Genomic DNA, 16,312 nt, shown 5'->3' on the forward strand with positions numbered 1-16,312 from the left:
ATGTGCATGTTGAAGTGGAAAAGGACAAAAAGGGAGGGGAGGAGAGGGGAAGGGGGATGGAGGGTGGGGGGCAGCATGGGGAAGGAGCGGGGAAAAAAATAGACTTTTTAAAAAATGGCATCCTGGGAACACCAAATTGATGCAATTCCTACAAATTCCACGGCTGGCCCTGTACCTGAGCCCTACCTGTCCCACAAGGGACCTTGGGGACTTCAGGTCCCACCTTGCTGCGGGCAAAGCAAACTCTGCCCGGAGCTGGTTCTTCACCAGCGTTAACCCAGTTTGCAAACTGGGACCCAACTGGGGCCACTGGGGCCAGCCTGTGGCACGGCCACCGACCGTCCCTACCCTGTGCCGGAGCCCGGTGAGACCCAGCCGCCTGCTGGCACCGTTTCTATGGCAATGCTAAAAATAGCGCCCAGGCGTTTGGGCGGTGATGCTGGTCCTCTCCCCAAATCCAGGGGCTCCTGAGAGAGGTGAACCCCCAAATTCCCAGCGGGGTCACGGATACCGGGCGGCTGTGGGAGCCTTCATTATCCATATGGAAAAGGCTCCGGATGTGATGGAGCCAGGCAGAAATTCTTCTCTCTCTTAAACCCTAAAATCCCTTTTTTTTCCCCAAATAACCTCCCAATCCGTCCTGTATTTGGCTGAGAGGGTGTGAGCAACAGGACCAACACCCCGCTGCACACACAGCAGCTCTGGGGGGGATTTCTGCCATCCCCAAAGCCTCCACTCTGGAAATGATGCAAATTTACAAAAATCTCCCTTTTTTCCCCTAAAACTGTTCCCCAGCTGAGTGGGCGGTTCAGTTCCCCCCCATGGCTGGAGGGGGGGCGGCAGCAGGGACCTGCTCTGCAAACGTTGACCCAAGTGACGGTCGCCAGTCGCAATAATATCGTAGAAACAGTAAACTAATTTATTAATCCTTTTGCTATGTACAAGTTTAATGGAGAAATCTTTGTATGAAACAATTAAAAAGAACAAGATCTTGGGGTTTTTTTCTTTTTTTTTCTTTTTTTTTTTTTCCTGTAGGGGTTATTAGGGTTTTTTTTTTTTTATTTTTTTTTTTTACAAACAGTGAAGGGCAGCACTGCGGGTGAGACCCGGGCGAAGTCGCTCCCGGGATATGCTTTTTGGATAGCAAATTAGGCAGGAGAATTAACCGGCTTCGATTCTTCTCCTGGGAGCGACACGGAAAAACCGCATCCCGGCGCGGGGACTGGGACGCGATGCATGCCGGGGAGGGGGTGGGGGGGGGGGGAATGCAACGAAAACACGCGTGTGGTTTGTATTGCTGAGCAAAGAAGTCAACCCCGGAGGTTTTACAAAACTTCAAGGAAAACACTTTAAAAAAGGGAAAAAAAAATAGAAAAGGGAAAAAAATTAAAAAATAAACATTTCCAGGTGGTTTCTGGGCGCTGGGGTGGGATGGAGCCACGGCGGGACGTGACCCCTCGGCATCCCCCATCGGAAAAGCTGGAAATAAATCCCGTGGGAAGCCAAAAGCCCCAGCCGGGGGATGCCGAGCGCTGCCGGGGAAGGCACTGGGAACGTGGGGCAGGGGCTGATTTTCCGCTGGATCCAAGGTGGCTTTTTCACAGTGGCTGACACCACCCCCCCAAAAAAAAAAAATCCCCCAAAATCCAATTTTTTTTTTTCTTTTTCAAAAATCCCTTTTTTTTGTTTTTTTCCCCCTTATTTTGTTTAAACTTCCGCTCGCTCCCCCGTGGTCCTCTCCCTCCCTCCCCGCGGCATCTCGCTCCTGTCGCCGGCGGAGGCCGAAATTCGTCGGGTCCTGGTTTAAATCGGGCTTAGTGAGTGAAGAGCAAAGTGATTTCTGAAGCTTTGGGGTCCGTCAGAGAGAGGATGGAGGCTGCTGGGGTGGACAGGAGCAGGGTTAATTTTGCCTGTGCTTGGCAGAAGGTGCTGGGATGCGATGCCGGAACGCTATAAAAAAAATAAAAAAATAGAGAAAGGGGAAAAAAAAAACGAAAACAAAAGAAGAAAATAAGAAAAAAGAAAAAAAAAGGGGGGGAAAAAAAGGGGAAAAAAAAGCAGCTGAGCCGAGAGCAGAGGGAGCGGGGGGGGCTCTCTCCCGGGGGGCTGCGGGGCTGGGGGTGCATCCCCTAATTTAGGGAGATGCTGCCCGGGGTAAAAAAAAAAAAAAAAGAAAAAAAAAAGGGGGGGGGAAATTTGAAAATTCTCCCAAATCGTAAATTTGGGGGGATTGGGGATGGGTGGTCTCGGCAGCTGCAGAGTAGAGGGGCTGGGGGCTCCGAGCATCCCGGCGCGGAGCTGGCGGAGGGGGGGGATCGCTGGTCCCTGGGGAGGGGGTTAACCCGCTGCTCAATTTGGCAACGTGAAACTGGAGCATTTTGGGAGGAATTTAATTTCTAAAAGGAAAAGGTTCTGCTTTGGTTTAATCTATTTAATTTATTTTAATTTATTTTAATTTTTAAGACTTTAAAATTTATTTTAATTTTTTTAAAAATCAATTTTTACAACTTACTCAATTCTTTCATTTTTAAGTTTGGTTTTGTTCTTTTTTTTCCTGCTTTTTAGGGGACTGAACCATCCTTCAGACCTATTTGGTGGCGAGGACAAACCCGTTTTTGCCCGTCCTCCCTGGGGTGGGGTTGGGGGGGGGGGGCTGACAGCAAAGGGCCTTTCCCTGAGCACCCTCCGGATGCCGAGATGCCGACGGGCCACCCTCAGCATCCCTCCCCGGTCTCCAATTCAACATTTTTCAAACCGTTTCCAAATTTTTGCCCCCTTTTTAATTTGCGCCTATGGACACGTGGTGTAGAGGGGTAGAGGGTTGACTTTTTTGGCCATGGCGGACCTAGCCGGGCGGCGCGGGTCTCCGTTAGATCTCGTTGTGCTCGCTGATGCCGCCGGCAATGTCGTACTCACTGGAGCGGGGTGACATGCCCAGGTACTGCTTCAGGAACTCGCTAAACCTCTTCTGGTTGTTCCACTTCCTCGCCGACTTGCGGACCCCGATGAAGCCCCCGTATCGCTTCTGCACCCCCCTGGCTGTCGGCGCCGGCCGCGAGCCGTGCGTCCCCCGCGGGAAACCACCGAGTCGTCGGGAAATGTCCTCGGGTGGCTGCGGGAAGGCACCCGGCGCCGGTTCGACGCCTTCGTCTTCGGCTTCCCGGCGCCGCAGGAGCTCGCTTACCTGCAGCGGGCTCACCGGCACCGCCGGTACCGCCGCCACCACGCCGCGCCAGGGATCGCCGTCATCCTGGAGGTCGCGGGGCCGTGGGATGGCTCGGCCGGCGGCGGCGGCGCACAGCTCCCAGGTGGCCCGCGGCACGGCTTCGCCTTCGCACTCCAGGATGCAGACCTGCGTGAGAGACATGGGGATGGGCGTCGGAAGGGGTTTGGTCCACCCAGAACTGCGGGGCACCGGGCAGCGCCGGGTGGTGCACCCCAAATGCCAGGGCATCGCCCTGCTTCCAGCCCATCCAGTGATGCAACGCATTGGAAGACGCCCATGGGAAGGCACTGGCAGCTCATCAGCCCTTGCCTGGCCTCATTCAGGAAGGTGTCCCCTCCCAAAACCCATTCCTGGGCTCCCAGAAGTGGTGGTGGTGGTGGAGATGCTGGGGAGCCATGGCAGCTGCTCAGCACCCCTCTCCCGACCCTCCCTAGACAGGCTCTGCTCCGCACTGGACACACTCCACACTTCCACATGCTGCCGGCTCCTTCAGCCAGGCATGAGCCCAAAAAATCATCGAGTCACAGGATAGCAGAGGTGGGAAGGGACCTCTGGCATGTGCCCATGGCATGTCCTGGTGCCTGGGATTGTTCGTCCCCAGGGCAGGTCTTTGCTCTTCTCCTTGTTGAACTTCCTGAGTTTCCTACCAGCCCATTTTTCCAGCCTGGCGAGGTTCCTCTGGATGGTCGCATGACCCTGCGGTCTACCATCCATGCCTCTCAACTCTGCATCATCTGCTAATTGCTGGAGGTGCATCCACCACATCATCCTGGTCATTAATGAAGATGTCAATGTCCCCCAGGTTTTAGTCCACGTCACTGCCCATTTATCTACCCTGTGCTTCAGCAGCTTGTCTATGAGGACGTCATGGAAGACAATGTCAAAGCCTAATGAAAGTCAAGACAAGCTGGTTGTCTCAAGGCAGAAAGCTATCAGGTTGGTCAAACACGATTTCCCCCTCATAAATCCATGCTGGCTGCTCCAGATGACATTCTTGTCCTTCATATGTCTGGAAATGCTTTCCAGGATGATGTGCTCCACTGCCTCCCCAAGGGTTGAGATGAGGGCAACTAGCCCATGGCTTCCCAGATCCTCCTTCGTGCCTTCCTTGAAGTCAGGTGTGACATCTGCCTCCTCCCAGCCCCCAGGAACCTGCCACATCCCTTCAAAGGCCATCAAGAGCAGCCTCGTCAAGAGGTGCCATCGGGTTTCCTCAGCACCCGTGGGTGCATCCCACCACGTTTGTGTCTCACGTCTTTAAAAGAGATCTTGTCCACCAAGGCAGGACACAGACCTGGCACCGTTTTGGGGTGATAGCCCCAAGTGGGCTGCTACCACCAAAATCAGCACCCAGGGGAAACCATCCAGGAGAGAACTGTAGAAGAAAAAATAGGCCATACTAAATAAATACCCAAAGAAACCAGGGCTGGAGGGCCCGGAAGGGAAGGGTTGTCCTCCCTCGCGTTGAAGTATCTCCATCCCAGCATTAGGTTCATGGTGGGCTCTTTGAAATGCTTAACACCAACTGGGGGACCCCATGTTGAAGCACATTGGCGTGTCTCGTTGCTACAGGCTGTCTGCAGGACCATGGGCTCGTTAGCTTTGCCAAGAGGGAGGTGCTACAAGTCCCAACGTGGTGTCTCAGGGCTGCAGCTCAAGCACATGGCTCTGCGGCAATTGGCTATTTCCATCCCGGAGGGCAGACAAAAAGACAAAAGAAAAGTAGTTGTCCCAAAGTGAGGTGGTAAGGAGGGTCTTGTAGGCTGGGACACCTACAAGGGTCCTTGTGGAGACACTGAGGGCATTCTGTGCTGAGTCAGGATCTTGTCCTGGGATCTCCAAGGCTTTGGCGGGATCTATGGCTGATGGACAGTGTCCTGGCAGTGGCTCGCACTGGAGATGAAAGGTGATGGATCACATGCAGGGAACAGCTCTGATGAGCACCAGCTAATAGGCTTCAAGAGGAATTACCCCAGGCGTCAGGCTGAAGACCATCCGTGGTCCTACCATCCATCCACAAAGCAGCACGATGAACATCCCAGGGTCCTCGGCCATCACGCTGTGGTCTTAATTCACATGGAAATGGCTTCTGCCACCGGGCCAGCTCACAGTGTTTTGGGAGTCCTCAGCAAACGCCAGCCAATGCTCCTCCACATCCAATGCCGAAACTATGCTCCTTCTGATCTTCGGTTGGCGTTAATGGTGCCACCCTGGGTTTGCACCGTCCCTAGATGACTCTGGGGACCAGGACATAGGTGATTCATCCACATCTTGAAGACCAGCTCCATCAACTGGTCCCTGTCCTGCCCCGGCAGCTGTGATACTGGTGCAGGCATGCCTGTAACTTCAGGGGGATCTCCTAGTTCTACCTCTGAAGGATGGGTCAGCCATGTCATTCCTTGGCCGGTGCTTTGGAAATGGTGGACGGTTGTATCAAATCCCACCATGATGCTTCTTCCAGCTGAAACTGAGCCTTGAAAGACCCCAGGATCCTCCGCTCCTGGTTCAAACCACTCTTGCTTTGAGATATAACCTTGCACGGGACCCGTGAGCCACCAACCATCCCATGTCCTCTCCATCTTGCTGTCCAGAGAGGACAGAGCAAAATGCAGCTCCAGAAGCAGGACCAGGCAGGAAGTGGGGGGTCACTGCAGAGACCCTGGTGCCTTCAGACTGCAAAACAGCATTTTGGGGCAAAACCAGGGAGATTGTGCCCCAAAAGTTGGTGGCAGCAACGTGCAATTGCAGGAGGCTTTGCCGGCGAGGGGGTGGCACTGGGGTGGCTCCAGCATGTCTGCGCTGCCCTGGAAGTCACTGGTCCCCTCTGGTTTTGGGGGGACATTTCCCAGCCCTGGGGTCTTCCCAAGCTGCCAGCTCCTTTCGGGTTGACATCTCAACCCACCGTGATTTATCATCGATAAGAAATAGGTGAGTGGGCAGGGGGAGCGACGGATAATCCCCTGGGGGGTGGAGGGGGAACGGGAAGGAAAGAAATGCTGCTGGCCAGGGCACGGCCACGGATCAGCAGAGGGGAAAAGAAAGGATTAGGGGCTGGGAAAAACCCCAAAATGCTTTTTAGTGGCTCTTCCCATCCAGCGTTGGAGGCAAATCAAGAAAGTGAGAGGGGCTGATGCCCAGACCCCAGAGACACCGCAGTTCTCCAGCCATCTGCAAAGCTGGTCCCATCCCGATGGAGCTCAGAGCGGGATTTTGGTGCCTCCTTGGAGGATGGGGTGGGGGTCCGGGGGGTCTGGGGTTGACATAGGTGCAGACGGCGATGCTGCTAGCCATGGGCGCAGGAAAGCTGGGGATGCTCGGGGTCTCGGGACCCTCCTTGGGCCGTTGCAGCCTTGTCCCCATCACTCCCAGCAGCTGATTTGGGGTCTGCATCCTCCCTCGGGACCGTCTTGTCCAATGGTGTCCCCAGGGGGTGCCCAAGGAGGGGGGACAGTGGCAGCAGGTGGCACCTTCCCCTCGAGGTTTGGCACCGACCGGCAGCCAAAGCCTCCCCAGACCCCAAACCCCAACCCCGGCACAGGAAGGAGGGTGCCCACCCGGTGTGTGTGGGGGGGGATGCAACTGGCACAGCACCCATGGGTGCTACCCCTGTGGGTGCTGCCCACAGCGGGGGACAAGCCAACGGGCAGAGGGACTTACGAGGACGTCAAAGCTGTCCCGGTAGAGGTGGCGGTCGCAGCGCAGGCAGTCCCCCCGGCAGTCCCCCCGTGCCCGGGCGAAGAGGCAGAGCAGCAGGAGGTCCCAGAGCACAGCCCTCATGGCGGCACCGGCAGCAGCTGCGGCGCAGGAGAGAGAAAACCCGTCAAAGCGGGACAGCACCGGCACCCCCGAGCCCTGCACCTGCACTGAAATGTGCCCGGTCTCAGCCCGTCCTCCCTCGTCCCCCCCAGACACACGTGTTCCCGGTCTCCCTGCCAAAAATTATCCTTTCGGGAAAGGAGCTCGGTTGCCTCCTCACCCCCAGAACAGATCCGGCGTGTCCTGGCTTGATTTTTTCCAGGCTACCGCATGGCACAAGTCCCGGCCGGGGCTTATTTTAGCAGGTGGACGTGGTGGGGCAGCACGTCCCCAGCTGTCCCCTGAGCAGGACACTCCTTATCCGAGCATCGCCGGAGCTGGGAGAGGATGCCCCTCTCCGATTTCCCCTCCTGGCCATTTTTGGGGTGCTACAACCCCTGTCCCTATCTCAGGAGGGCCATTGCTGCCAGCAGGGATTCCGGGATCTGAGCCTGCCCGGTGCGGAGCAGCAAAGCCAGTTCTCAGAGAACCCCTCGCGTACCGTCCAGCTTTGCCGACATCGGTGACGGGTGACGATTAAGTGACGTGACCAAGGCTGTGCGCTTCCTTCCCCATTCCTGGAGATTTGGTCCTCCTGACCCCCCCCCACCTCCCTCATCCCGTCAGGAAAAGGGATCTGATGTCCCCGTGGTCCTTGGGAGCGCGTCCCGGTGCTGCACGGCATCAGGTTTCTAAGCCAGTGATGGGACGAGATGAAGGTGATGGAGAGGAGCAGGACAGGGACGTGGAGGTTGGTGCCACCCTTGGTGGCACTGAGGTCCCTCCATGCTGGAGCAGCACCCAGAAACCCCCGTACCGGGATGCTTGGAGGCGAGGAAGACCTCGGTGACGGTGGCTTTGCAACCTGTGTGTTGCTCCAGCAGCATTTCAAGCCGCTTTTGGGGAGGTTGGGGTCCTGATCAGAGGGTCCCCACTTATTTCCCACCCCACCAAGGTGGGGTACACCCCTGCTCCTTGCAACGGAGGCAGAGCATCCGCTGGGGTCCCCAACCAGCGTCACGGTCACCTTTCGTCCCCGCCAGCGGGGCAGTGACACAGAGCCTGGCAGCTCCGGGTTGTCATTTGCTGGAGGGTACGAGGGGAAGCTGAGAAGGAGCAGGAATTGAGGTTTAATCTTTGTCGAGTCTCATTAAAACTGGCTGGCGGCGTGAGTCAGAGGCTCGGCAGAAAGCTCCCAGGAGAGGGCAACACCCCCCCCCCCCCCAAAAAAAAAAAATTAAAAAAAAAAAATCACTCAGCCCCAAAATGGGGTTCAGCGGAGCCGGGGAGGGGTCTGCAACCCACCGCCAGCCCTGTGCCCATGTCCCCGAGAGACATCGGCGGTGTCCTGGGAAAAGCAGGTCACATCTGGCTGCGGAGGACGCTCCCAGATTACGGCTCGGCTTTTCTTCCCGGTTAATTGAAAGATGCTATCGGGCGGGCGGGATGCGGTACCCCGCCAGCAGCGCCGGCCGGGGCAGGGGTGGCAAAGAGGGAAACAACCCCCCCTTTGCGCATCGGTGGGCCCCCACCCCCCCAAAAAAAAAAAATTAAATCAGGTCGTTAAAAGGGAAGGAGCCGAGTGCAGCGGATTTTTTTTCTTGCTCCTGCCCTTGCGTGTTTGGGGGCGAGGGGGGTGGCAGGGTTGTGGGGCGGTGACGGCACGAAGCCCCTCTCTGAGTTTCGCAGTCACAGACCCATGAGAAAAAAAGGAATGCCTTTTTTCCCGTTTTTCCCATTTCTTCCCTTTTTTCACCATTTTTCCATTTTCCCCTATTTTTTTCTCATTTTTTTCATATTTTTCCCCATTTTTTTTCTCTGGGAAAACTGAACCTGGGCCCTATTTCTCAAGGGCTGCACCAGCCGGCCCCGCTGCCCTCACGCCCAGGGATGCCATCGACCCTGGCAGAGGATGTGCCGGCCCCGGCGTCACACCACAGCCACCCCCGCCGCTCCTCGGACACCGGGGCTGCTCCTGGGCACGAACCTTCCTCTTCCTCCCTGAAAACTAAAACCTTTCCCTCCCAGAGAAGGGGCGGGGGGGTCAGGATACGGCCACCCCATCTCCCAAACCAGCTTTGGGACCCCCCCTGCTGCTACGGGCTGCCCCAAAGGCGCATCCTCTCGGGTTCTCAATCCAGTTGAATTACCCACATTAATATTTGGGGGGGGGGGGGGGGGGGGGGATTTTTTTTCTAGAAATCCAGCTTGCGGTTCAGATAAGGGCGGGGGTCCGGTTATCCGTCAGGACAAGCGGCTTTTATTTATTGCTCCGGGTGGGATGATGTGGGAGATGGAGCCGTAGGAAAAGGGCTGATTCCAGGGGCAGCGGGAAGGATGGAGCGGAGCTCGTGGGACGTGAATAACCCGAGGAGAAGAGGTGGAGGGGGAAGCAGGTGCTTGCTGAAATGGGTTTTATTCGCTTGATTTGATGCGATTTGGGTCGGGAGCTCACGGACGGCGCTGGGGAGCTGCTCCCTGCCTCTCCCCAGGGATGCTCCATCCCCTTTTCCCATGGGAGACGCTAACCAGGGCGGGAGCAGGGATTATCCCGGCAGCGGGATCACCATCCTTCCCCAAACACCTTCGCAGGGGTTTGCACGCAGCGATGCTCTCGCTTTCCCAGGTCAGGATCAGTCCCGCCACGTGGGGAGCACATTTAGGAGCTTTTCGCTTCCCACACCCGGAGCTCAACCGGCCCCAATTAATTTTTGCCCTACTCATTTTTTGCCCCACGCTGCCCAAAGCCAAGGCCTGATCCAGAGGGCAAGAGAGATGCGACCGGGCAGGATCCGGCCCCGCTGGGACCCAGCATTGAAGGAGTCAAAGCTTTTTCCAGTCAAAAAAAGCACAATATTGTCCAACAGTGTCCCCCGCTGGCACCGGGTAAAACACTTCCCCTGCTCCCCCCAAACCCTGGCGATGCCGTACGGCTTCGTGCCGGCAGCTTTTGGGGGGATTTTTAGGGAGAAATGGAGAGGTTTGGGAAGGGGGGGGGGGGGGGTTGGCTACAGATGCCCGGCACTCACCAGAAAAATAAGCGTTTCCTTTTGTCGATCCCCTTCAATCAGGTAATTGGCCATAATTGGCCGAAATTAGATGCCGCGGCGCGACTATAAACACAGATGTGGGCTCCAGAGACCGAGAAAGGCTGTTTGGAGGTAAAAAAGCTCGGGGAGAACGTTCCTCCCCGCGTCCCCATGTCTCAGCCATTCGTTCCTGGGTTTTGGGGGGGACTGACAAAAATCGAAGCAACAAACAAACCCCCCCCCCTCACCCTGTTTTCCTCCTTTTTGTGCTTTTTGGGAAGGAAAAAGGGATTGCTCGCAAGCAGGGCATCTCTCGGAGCATCCCGCAGTGATCCCGGTGAAGTCCCGGCTAGAAGAAAAAAGGGGCAGAAATCGTGAATGGGGAAAGTCGTGGTGTGGCGGCTCCCCTCCAAAAAAAAAAAAAAAATCCCCTAAAAAATCCTCCCCATCCTGGAGGAACCCACCATCACCCCGCGGGCTTCCCCCCGGCTTCGGGCAGGCGGCCCGCGCCGACTCTTGTCGCATCCCTCCGGCTCCACTCCGGTTGATTTTGGGGCTGGACAGTGAAGCCGAAACTTTTTCTCTCTTGGGATAGAGGGGATGGATTTCTCCCTCCGGGAAGATATTTCATTTAACCCTTAGCAGGGAGGGGATTATCTATCCATGAATCGAAGCCGGACGGACCATCTTCGGACTTAAAAAAAACCAAAACCAAACCCCAAACCCCAAAAACCAGAAAACCAGCCGAGCCCCCCCAGGATGGAGAATTAAAGCGGATTTCCTACCTGCGGGTGTGCTGTCGGCTGCCAGCTCCTCTGATCTGTGACTCCTCCGGCGCCTGTGCCACGGTGGTATATATAGACGGTGTACACACACATCCCCACACCTCCCTCCCCGAACACGTGCGTCGCTGAGCCCACCCCCGGGGGCTGCCGGCGGAGGGATGAGCCAGCCGGCAGCTGGGGACCGGGGATGTTCATCCTTCCCCTCTCCCGCATCCCTCATCCCTTCCTCTTCCTCCTCCCCAAATCTGGGGTGGGGCGGGGGGGGGGGGGAGCGGCCCCAAAAGAGGCGAGGGGTGGTTAGGCGAAGGCGGGGGGTGTCTGAGCAGCCTGGGGATGGAGGGGTTGGGATGGAGCCCCGGGGTGGGGGGGGGTGAAGCTGCTGCTCGGTGGCCCCGCTGTGCCCTGGTCCAGACCTGGAGGGGTTACGAGGACCCGAAGGCACCAGCAGCCAGGTGAGCCCCAAAATCACCCCCCACACCCCCAGAGCAACCCTCAGCCCTACCCGGGGGGGAAGGCTCTTCAACCCCCCCCCCTCAGAGGTCGGGAAGGGGCGAAGGGGGGGTCCCCGACCCCGTTACCAACCCTCTCCGGCACGGCCGCGGCATCGCCGTGCGGCTACCCAGCGCGTCGCGCGTCGATGGCAGGCGTGCGGGTGGGAATAATTGATTTCGGGCTCGGTGGATGATGGAAGGGGAGCGGGGGGGGGGGGGAGCAGAAAATTCCAACTTTACATTTCACGGCTGATGGAAACGCCTGGTGAGCCAAATGCAGCCGCGTGCTGGCACCTCTTGACGCGGGGAGCCAGATTTGGCCGCTCCGGCGGCAGGGATAGATGCCGCCTTTGGTTTGGAAAGGCCGAATGGATCTCGACCTTCAGTGGTTTCACCCCCAAAACCAGCATCACCCCATTTTTTTAAGTTTTTTTCCCCCCATTTAGGTGACCTGCAGCGGTAACGTTCATCCCAGCCAGCACCGGCATGGAGCCAGGACCCCCCCCCACCCCGAGCATCTCTCCCTGCCCCACCTCGGCAATTAAATAATAAAATCTGCCGCGGCGCTGTGATCCTATCTTGGTAATTTCTTGTAACGACTCCCTAGGAAGGGCTGGAGATCAGAGCGAAACGCCTTTCGGTTCGGCGTTTAATGCCCCCCCGGGTGAGACCTCGGCTGCGCTGGCGCTTGGGCAGGCGTTAAAAAAAAAAAAAAAAAAAAAAATCTATAAATTGATGAAAATGCCCAAAAAGTGGTGAAATGGCATCGTAGAAGTAGGTAGAGGGAACCTGCCTGGTGCTGGGGGCGAGGTGTGAGCCTGGATTTGGGGTGTTTTAGGGGAAAATAGGGCTGGTGAGGAACTGCCCGTGGGCAGCCTGGGGCGAAGCGATTCCCCATCACGCTCCCTGGTGAACACTGGAGATAAAGAAGCTGGGGTTTGGTTTTTTTAATATATATATTTATTTTTATTTTTTAAAAAAAATATAATTTTTTAAAAATTTTTTTTTTCCTTCCGTCTTTCCTTAACGCCTTGGTTTTTCATTAAGGACGTCTTCCCCGGCTCTTATGCAAAGCCGAGCAGCAGCTGAGCCGGAGCGAGAAGGCTTCGGGCTTCTTTTGTCCTCTCCGGGGGTAATTTTACAAGCTCTCAGGGCTGCCGTTCTCCCCGCAGCCCCCCAAAATATTCACTTTTTGGCATTTATTGAAGTGCCAGAGCCTTTTCTCCCATAACCCGGCCGAAGGGGATTGCCTCCACGGCCCCTTGGTTGAGCCGGTGATGATGATGCTGATGCTGTTGAGCTGGCGGGAGCAGGAGGCAGCAAATGACATCGGGGTGACGTCGTTTACAGTCTTGCTAATTAAGAGGGGTGGGGGTGGAGGATGATTGACAGCCAAAGTGCCCAAAGCCAGCACGCTAGGCAGGAGAAATACCCATTTTTGCAGCGTTTCCAGGTTTTTCCAGGTCTGTGTGGGTACCAGCAGCTAAACTCCCATCAGCAGTACCGGGGAGGGAACAGCTCTGGGATCCGGGGACGATTCAATCCTTGTAAAATTAGCATAGAAAATAGAGATGTGTATTTTTTTACAAGGTTTTTGGGTACTTCTGTTTCAAAGTTGGGTCCGACCGAGCGCTCTCCTCCGCAATTCGGGCGGGGGGGGGGGGGAAGAGCATCCCTGGTGAGGTGGAGCAGGAGGATTGGAAGTGACAGGCAATTAGCAGCGAGAAGCAACGATCCTTTTCAGAAAGAGGACATAAAGCAGATGGGATCTGGCGCAAGGGAAACATGGAGAGGCTTCGAAAGCTGCCTGGAGGACGCAGGAGCTAGAAAACTCGGGAGCCGGGAAGTTGTGTTGTTCCCCTGGTCTCGTGGATCCCTTAAACGTTGCGGCCGGAGGGGCTGAGGACGTACCCAAGCCTGTGTGATGCAGCCCACGTTCACTTCTGGATGCTGCCTGATTATTTTTGTAATTAACTCTGGGCGCTTATAGGGCAGCTGTCCCCTCCTTCAAGAAAAACAGCCCCCCCACCCCGAGCATCCCCCCCTCTCCCAACCCCTGCTCAGGTACCCCCACCCAGGAACAGCCCCCACCCCGAGCATCCCCCCCTCTACCAGCCCTGCTCGGGTACCCCCACCCAGGAACACCCCCCCACCCCGAGCATCCCCCCCTCTCCCAACCCCTGCTCGGGTACCCCCACCCAGGAACACCCCCACCCCAAGCATCCCCCCCTCTCCCAGCCCTGCTCGGGTACCCCCACCCAGGAACACCCCCCCACCCCGAGCATCCCCCCCTCTCCCAGCCCTGCTCGGGTACCCCCACCCAGGAACAGCCCCCACCCCGAGCATCCCCCCCTCTCCCAGCCCTGCTCGGGTACCCCCACCCAGGAACACCCCCCCACCCCGAGCATCCCCCCCTCTCCCAGCCCTGCTCGGGTACCCCCACCCAGGAACACCCCCCCACCCCGAGCATCCCCCCCTCTCCCAGCCCTGCTCGGGTACCCCCACCCGGGAGCTGATTCTCCAGGAGCTTTGCAAGGACCAGGCGCTCGATGCTGGGGCCACATCCTGCGCACAGGCAGCTCGGTGAGAAGCTTTAATAAGATGAAGCAGCACTTTAAAGGGCTTCACTGCCCCCAGTTTTGGGTTGATAAACGCCAGCAGCGGGGTGCAGACTGGTGCCACTGGTTTACTCCCACTGGCAACGACGGGGAGCTTTGAGCTCTGCCCTGGCAGGGTGAGGATGAGCGTGACGAAGGCTCAAGCCATTTCTGCCCCCCTGCAAGCAGCTGGAGGCTGGGCAGGGGAGCGGGGCCAGCACGCTACACCTCGTCGCCGAGCTTGGGGCTTGCCCGGCCGCCCAACACCGCGGGCGGCAGAGTCCCGCTGGGCGACGGGTGAGGACTTGCCGGGCGCGACGGGAACCCGTTTGCATCCTTCGCTGCCGATAAACCTTAACCGTGGCCGCTGGAAGCCCTGCCAAGGATGCCGAGGGTTGCCTGGAGACCTGCCTGCGCTGAGCAGGAGGCAGATGCGCTGAGCAGGGGTGCGGGCGGGCAGCGAACCCCGAATTTCAATGCAGGGGACGGGGGGAAGCCACGGGGACGAGGCGCATGGGGGGTACCCTCCGGCTCCATCGCCGTCGAGGCGACGGGTGCTGCGGGTAATAGCGCAACCGGGCTGGAGCCGATTCAATGCGCCGGGTGGAAAATAAACCGCTTTTTGCTCAGGTTGGTTTTCCACCACTTTAGCGAGTTGGATGAGCTCGGGAAGGGGCCTGATGGGCAGCGGGAGGATGTGACGGGGCAGAAACCATCCTCCCGTGCAGATGTAGCTCTTCATGGACGAAGCCGCGCAAACCTGTCTGGTTTCCACCATAACGTGGGCAATAATGGCTTCACCGCTGGGTCTCCAGCAGGTCCTGGCTGAAATGAGGAGTCTGAGGCCAAGAATGGACGAGTTGAGGGATTTGGAGACATGTTAAGAAAAAAAAAACCATGAAAAGGAGGGGAGAGCAATCCCTTCCTGCACTTTGCACCAAGCAGGAAAGAAGGAAAGATGATATTGGGCAACCTGGTCTGGTGGAGGGTGTCCCTGCCTATGACAGGGGGGTAGAACTAGATGATCTTTGAGGTCCCTTCCCACCCAAACCATTCTATGATTCCATGATTCTGTGATCTCTGAGGTCTCTTCCAACCCAAACCATTCTATGATTCTATGATATTTCTACAAGGGAAGAGGGACTAGAGCAATTCAGCTTGAGGCAACATCTGAGAAGATCATAATTTCTGCACGGTGCCCTTCATCTCTGCTGCCAGGAAGGGCCAATTTGGACATGGGAACTCCATTTTGTGTTGAGAAAGGGAGGTTTTACCCTCAAGCCCTGAGTGACATGGCTGCTCCCCTCTGCATAACCTCAAGGCTTCATCCTCGGAGATGCTGGAACCATGTCTGGATGGGTGCTGCATGACCTGCTTTGAGGTTGGTCCTGCTTTGAGCACAGCTGGGACCAGAGTCCCTCTGGAGATCCCATCCCACCTTCCTGGGACTTTCTGACCCAAGGTGGGCGGAAGGAAGCAGGGACCCAAAATGGGCCAGGAGGACCTTTATTAAAAATAATAAGCGAGGAGATTATTTCATCTCCCTTACCTGTAGCAACCCCCAGTAGTCACAGGACAGTGGCCATCTCCATCCATTTCCATCTCCATCTCCACCTCCATCTCCATCTCCATCATCTCCATCCCTGAGCTGGTCCCGGTGGGGATGTGGTGGCTCTCAGGGAGCTGCAGTAGCTGGGCAGCATCTCTGGCCCACAGCAAGGTGATGGGGAGAATCCATCCTGTTCTTTTCTGAATTAATTTCTGGGACCAAACTGCCCTGACCGAATCAGAAACCCTCCACCAGCACCCAGTTTGCTTGTGGATGGACCTGGAGCCCCCACCCTTCCTCCAGTGTTGGTTTTGGGGATCTTGTCACATCAACCTATACAAAGAACAAAGGTGGGTGATGGTTTTTTCTTCAAACATCTCAAAATTTGCCATTCAAGGCAATTTTTGCCCCAAAAGCTCTTTGTGGACCATCCTCCTGGTTACCCCATGCCGAGACACACCATCCCCAAACGTGCCCATGGCTCTGCCCTCCTCAGCTCCGTTCTCCCACAGAACACACGGGTGTTAGCTGCCACCACCATCACCATGTACCCACCTCGGCGTGAACCCACAAAGCAGAGAACGGCTGGATGACGGTCTGCGGTCTTCTCCAAGCAGAACCATGAATAGGTTCCTCAAGAAATAAAGACAACGGGAGATATCGCCAGCAACACAAGAGGTCTGTCGCTCGACGCTCAGCCTCAGCGAGCAGTGGGGGCTTGATGGGGCCCTGCCAAGTATTTGTGTCACCTCATTAGAAATTGCAGTTTTATTGAAAGCCCGATTGCGCTCATTTAGCTGTCACTCAAACCCTTCTGCAGCCGCTTATTAGCGCTGGAGC

The 16,312-nt window shown here is 56.7% G+C and overlaps 1 protein-coding gene across 2 annotated transcripts; it reads right to left on the bottom strand.

The window, feature by feature from the left end:
- Positions 1-896: 896 nt before the first annotated feature.
- Positions 897-10,881, bottom strand: PNOC (prepronociceptin). 2 transcript variants are annotated; one of them, XM_054821559.1, is made up of 4 exons: positions 10,836-10,881; positions 6,884-7,020; positions 2,917-3,352; positions 897-1,950 (listed from the first exon to the last, which is right to left on the bottom strand). In XM_054821559.1, the coding sequence occupies exons 2-4, from the start codon at positions 7,001-7,003 to the stop codon at positions 1,901-1,903; spliced, it is 606 nt and encodes a 201-aa protein (XP_054677534.1). In that variant the 5' UTR covers positions 7,004-7,020; positions 10,836-10,881; the 3' UTR covers positions 897-1,900. The 2 variants fall into 2 exon arrangements, with proteins under 2 accessions (XP_054677534.1, XP_054677535.1); XM_054821560.1 differs by lacking the exon at positions 897-1,950 and having other exon boundaries at positions 2,240-3,352.
- Between the last annotated feature and the right edge of the window lie 5,431 nt (positions 10,882-16,312).

Source organism: Grus americana, chromosome 3 (genome assembly GCF_028858705.1).
Source record: "Grus americana isolate bGruAme1 chromosome 3, bGruAme1.mat, whole genome shotgun sequence".
Classification (NCBI taxonomy): Eukaryota; Metazoa; Chordata; class Aves; order Gruiformes; family Gruidae; genus Grus; species Grus americana.

Coding starts and splice junctions, on each gene's coding strand:
- PNOC (XM_054821559.1), bottom strand. CDS start 7,003: ATGAGGGCTGTGCTCTGGGACCTCCTGCTGCTCTGCCTCTTCGCCCGG. Junction 3,353..6,883: donor GGGACAGCTTTGACGTCCTC/GTAAGTCCCTCT, acceptor TCTCTCACGCAG/GTCTGCATCCTGGAGTGCGA. Junction 1,951..2,916: donor GGGCATGTCACCCCGCTCCA/GTGAGTACGACA, acceptor TTTTTTTTATAG/CGTTCCGGCATCGCATCCCA.